This window comes from Colobus angolensis, unplaced genomic scaffold, assembly GCF_000951035.1.
Source record: "Colobus angolensis palliatus isolate OR3802 unplaced genomic scaffold, Cang.pa_1.0 Scaffold356, whole genome shotgun sequence".
Classification (NCBI taxonomy): Eukaryota; Metazoa; Chordata; class Mammalia; order Primates; family Cercopithecidae; genus Colobus; species Colobus angolensis.
The window spans coordinates 1,068,627-1,074,020 of NW_012116888.1; the positions used below are offsets into that span (position 1 = coordinate 1,068,627).

At 41.6% G+C, this 5,394-nt stretch overlaps 1 protein-coding gene across 1 annotated transcript in view; it reads left to right on the forward strand.

The window, feature by feature from the left end:
• ANAPC1 (anaphase promoting complex subunit 1) overlaps positions 1-5,394 on the forward strand; it is a 126,337-nt gene that overhangs the window by 22,589 nt on the left and 98,354 nt on the right. The window contains exons 9-10 of the mRNA XM_011953099.1: positions 538-758; positions 1,770-1,979. Of these exons, the coding sequence (XP_011808489.1) occupies positions 538-758; positions 1,770-1,979 (431 nt within the window). The remainder of the gene's footprint in view (positions 1-537; positions 759-1,769; positions 1,980-5,394) is intronic.

The window sequence follows — 5,394 nt, forward strand, 5'->3', positions numbered from 1 at the left end:
ATATGAAAGAATAGTTAATACTTCATACCCTCACTTTTTTTTTTTTGGAAAAATCACTTGTGAATAGTTGTTTTATTATTATCATCATCATCATCATCACATCATCATCTTTAGAGATGGGGCCTCACTCTGTCACCCAGGCTGAAGTATAATGGCACAATTATAGTTCACTGCAGCCTTGAACTCCTGGGCTCAAGTGATCCTCCTGCCTCAGCCTTCTGAGTAGCTAGGACTACAAGTGTGTACCACCACTCCCAGCTAATTTTTAATTTTTCGTAGAAATAGCATCTTGCTATGTTGCGCAGGCTGGTCTTGAACTCCTTAGCTCAAGCTATCCTCATGCCTCACCCTCCCAAAGTGCTGGGATTATAGATGTAAGCCACCACACCTGGCCTCATTTGAGAAACAGATTGAGCTTCTTAGGAAAGAAGAAATACTGTGTCTTTAGTAACTGATTCAGCTTGCATTCTTACAAGGAAATTGCTATTTTATTCTAATACTGTCTTTTTTTCCTCTTTCTCTTTATTTTGACTTAAGGAAGAGAATGTTGTTTTAAAGTTCTCTGAACAGGGGGGAACCCCACAGAATGTGGCCACTAGCAGCTCCCTCACAGCACATCTCAGAAGCCTCTCCAAAGGAGATTCCCCTGTGACTTCACCTTTCCAGAATTACTCCTCCATTCACAGTCAGAGTCGCTCAACCTCATCACCCAGTCTGCATTCTCGCTCACCTTCTATTTCCAACATGGCAGCTCTAAGGTAGAAGGGTTTCCTGGTTTTTCTTTTTAAGCTTTCTCTTTTGTTTTGAAGGATTTAGAATTTCTGTTGACAGCTTTTTTTAGGGGAAATATATTCAGGGGAGATATTTTTTAGGGGAAATAGACATTATCCCAATTGAGCCACTTTTTTTTTTTTTTCTTTCGAGATGGAGCCTTGCTCTGTCACCCAGGCTGGAGTGCAGTGGCGCGATCTCAGCTCACTTCAAGCCCTGCCTCCCGGCTTCACGCCATTCTCAATCTCCTGAGTTTGTGATCCGCCCGCCTCGGCCTCCCAAAGTGCTGAGATTACAGGCGTGAGCCACCACACCCAGCCCTGAGCCACTTTTACTAAGATAGCTGAGTTTACCATGCCACATTCTTTCGAATGTGTCTTTCCTGAGTCGTATTTGAAGCTGCCACATTCTTTCCTGAGTCATATTTTGAAGCTGCCTCTGCTCGTCCTAAGATTAGTTGCCTCATTTCTACCACTATGTGGGCAACAGTTTGATGAATATTAATTCCCAAAATATTGGGGCACTATTTTACTTTTGCCTTAATTTATGTTAGTTTTTCTTTTTTTTTTTTCCTTGTTATTTGGTACCTAAATGTATCTATCTGTCTATATAGATATATATTTAAATCACCAGCTATCTATATCTGGTGCTACAGGGACATTGTTTTGTTGATATATATATATATGTCTGACTATACAGGGACATAGTTCAGAGTTTTTTGAATAATCAGTTCATTTTCTGAAAAAGAAGATGATCTAAGTTTTAGTTTTAAAAGATGAGTTCTTCTAATAAGAATTCTAAATCTTTGGAATATAGTAAAGCACCTTGACATAAACCATTTAAATAGCTACTCCTTTTTGAAAAATTTCAATTTCTGACCTGGATTATGCCATGAATGCTCTTCTGTCTGTGGCATTTTGGGAAGTGTCATTGGAGTGTGTGTCATATAAGCCTGCCCTGCTAACTGTGATGTACTCTCTCCTCTGTTTATTTTGCAGTCGTGCTCATTCTCCTGCCTTAGGAGTGCACTCTTTTTCAGGGGTGCAAAGGTTCAACATTTCAAGCCATAATCAGTCTCCAAAGAGACACAGTATTTCTCATTCTCCAAACAGTAATTCTAATGGCTCCTTTCTTGCACCAGAAACTGAGCCAATTGTTCCTGAACTGTGTATTGACCATTTGTGGACAGAAACGATGACTAATATAAGGTCCGTTGTATATATTATTGTATTCAAAGAAAAATGTTGCTAAAAGTCTTAGGAAATATATGGCATTTTATTTAAAGTTTCTTTTTAATATGATCAGTTGTTTTTTTTTTTTTTGAGATGGAGTCTTGCTCTGTCGCCCAGGCTGGAGTCCAGTGGGGCACTCTAGGCTCACTGCAAGCTCTGCCTCTCAGGTTCACGCCATTCTCCCGCTTAAGCCTCTGGAGTAGCTGGGACTACAGGTGCCGCCACCATACCCGGCTAATTTTTTTTTTTTTTTTTGTATTTTTAGTAGAGACGGAGTTTCACCATGTTAGCCGGGATGGTCTCGATCTCCTGACCTTGTGATCTGCCCGCCTTGGCTTCCCAACGTGCTGGGATTACAGGCGTGAGCCACCGTGCCCGGCCATGATCAGTTATTAATATATGTAAAAATATATAGAGATATGTATTAAGGCCACCTCAGTTTGAATAGAGGATATTAATGATATTAAAGTGATCATAGGCTGGATGCAGTGGCTCATGCCTGTAATCCTAGCACTTTGGGAGGCTGAAGCAGGTGGATCACTTGAGCCTAGGAGTTCGAGGCCAGCCTGGCCAACATTGTGAAACCCTGTCTCTACTAAAAATAGAGTATGTATTGGTGCACACTCGTAATCCCAGCTACTCAGGTGGCTGAGACAGAATTGCTTGAACCAAGGAGGTGGAGGTTGCAGTGAGCTGAGATCGTGCCTGGGTGACAGAGTGAGACGCTATCTCAAAAAAAAAGTCATCATAAAAATATTATTTTGTCATCTGTTATTTCTTCCTTTATAGTAATAATCTATTAGATGTCAGGTGTTTTTTGTTCTAGGGAGAAACAATTTCTATCAATGAGGAAATGTGGGTTTTTTAGCATGTTTCCTAAGTTTTATGTTCATATTAGTTGAGTGCCAGCTTTACTTTTTGGGAAACATAGCTTAGATCTCTGTTCTAGGTGACCTTTCTTCTTTTATATTCTCTTTAATAATTTATGTGTTAATTTATATGCCAGTGTATATGCTAGTTAACAATCTAATAACTCACTGTCCCTGTCCTCAAAAGAGGCTGAAGGATGGTGACACCAGAGGGACTACTTTTGCTGGTAGGGCTTTGACAGATGAATAGGTATTTCTAGGCAGGTAAGTTGGGAAAGGCCACAGATGGCAGCTGAGATCAGAACAAAAGTTCTGGTGAATGTGTGGTGTGTTTAGGGAATTGTAAGTACTCCCACTCTGGTTTGTGCAGAGGGAGGGAAAAGGCTAATGAAGAGGAGGCTTCCTAGGCGCAGTGGCCCACACCTGTAATCACTCACTTTGGGAGGCTGAGGCGGATGGATCACTTGAGCTCAGGAGTTCAAGACCAAGCTGGCCAATGTGGTGAAACCACATGTCTACTAAAAATACAAAAATTAGGTGTGATGACGTGCATCTGTAGTCCCAGCTACTCTGGAGTCTGAGGTGAGAGAATCATTTGAACCTGGGAGTTGGAGGTTGCAGTGAGCCAAGATCATACCACTGCACTCCAGCTCGGGCGACAGAGTGAGACTGTCCGGCGGGGGAAAAAAAAGGAGGCTTGAGAGATTACTGATTGTCCTTTAGGCCTCTGGTCTATTTGATGACAGCGGTAAGAAGGCACTTTATAAGTGTGTTGGAAGTTTGAGAAAGAGCAGAACAATAAATGTGATAAATGTGGAATTGTCAGCTTATAAGTGGTGATTGAGGTAAGAGAATTGGACTAGAATTGAAGAATTATTGTATTCAATAATTGTGTGTACGTGTAGTATATAGACCTTTTCCCAAGGAGAGGGTTTTAACATTCCTTAGATTCTCAAAGGGATTTGTGGCCTCCAAATAGTTAAAATCCAGTGGTGTAGAATTAGAAGAGGGCTAGGAACTGAAGTCCTGGAAACTTAAGATTTGGGGAATGGAAAGAGACAAAACTGGCACAGAGAGACAAAGCAAAAGAGGTCAGATGGGAGAAGGAGCAGGAAATACAGAACACATAAAAGAGAGAGCATTTCAAGAATACAGAGATGCTAGTACTGCCAGGTACTGGTGAAGTGTGGCCCTGAGAGTTGAGCCCAGAGAGGAGGTGCCTGGGTGGCAGTGGGTTCCTTGGTGACCTTGGCCAGAGCATTTTAAGCTGGGAAGATGGCGGGGGAAAGTGGGGTAGAAAAAGTAGGTGGGGACTGAGAAAATGAACATAGGCATACAGACTATTGTAAGGAGTTTGCCTTTGAGTGGGATTGAAGATACAAAATTAGAGGGCGTCTCGGTCAAGGAGAGTTTTGTTTTTGCTGAACTATAATAGAATTAGTTTTCATGACATCTTGCCCCAGTATTTTCTTTTTCTCTTTTTTTGAGACAGGGTCTCACTCTGTCACTCAGGCTGGAGTGCAGTGACTCAATCATAGCTCACTGCAGCCTTGGCCTTCTGGGCTCAGGTGATTCCCCTACCTCAGCCTCCCAGGTAGCTGGGACTATAGGCACACACCACCATGCCAAACTAATTTTTTGTAATTTTTGTAGAGAAGGGATTTTGCCGTGATGCCCAGGCTGGTCTCATACTCCTGGGCTCAAGCAATCTGCTTGCCTCTGCCTCCCAAAGTAATGGGATTACAGGTGTGAGCCACTGTGACCCTGACCCCCAATATTTTCTTGCTTAACCACAATACAAGTTTTATATCCAGTCAGATTGACAAGGTCTTTTATATACTCTAATGTTGAGTCCATTTTATATTTTAAGACTTTTAATGTGAAATAGTAGGCTATATGGACTATACTCAAGGGAAAGCACTGAAAATGCAGATGAGAGGAAATGATTGATGGAACAAGTAACCAGCAAGGTGCGCAAGTGGTGAGGTTAGCCTTGGGATAAAGAAGTGAAGGTTGATCAGATACGTAAGGCAGGAGGTTGAGCTCAAAGCTTAGAGCCTCGTTTTATCTGAAATATAAGGCAAATGTATACTCTTAAGAGAGAGTAGAATGGGGGATAGGTAGTCTAAAGAAAGTAAAGATGTTGATACAATGTTGAAGTAGTCTCTGGTTTGTTTCTCATATATAAAATAAAAGTATCCTACAATTAAAACTCGTTTTTCTTCAAACTTATTTGTAAGTTGGATATATTATAGATTCTTATTTTTTAGATTTATGGGTCTTCTGTAGCCCTTTATTTATTTATTTTTTGAGATGGAGTTTCACTCTTGTTGCCCAGGCTGGAGCGCAATGGCACAATCTCGGCTCAACACAACCCTCCCAGGTTCAAGTAATTCTCCTGCCTCAGCCTCCCGAGTAGCTGGGATTACAGGCATGTGCCACCGTGCCTGGCTAATTTTGTATTTTTAGTAGAGATGGGGTTTCTCCATGTTGGTCAGACTGGTCTCGAACTCCTGACCTCA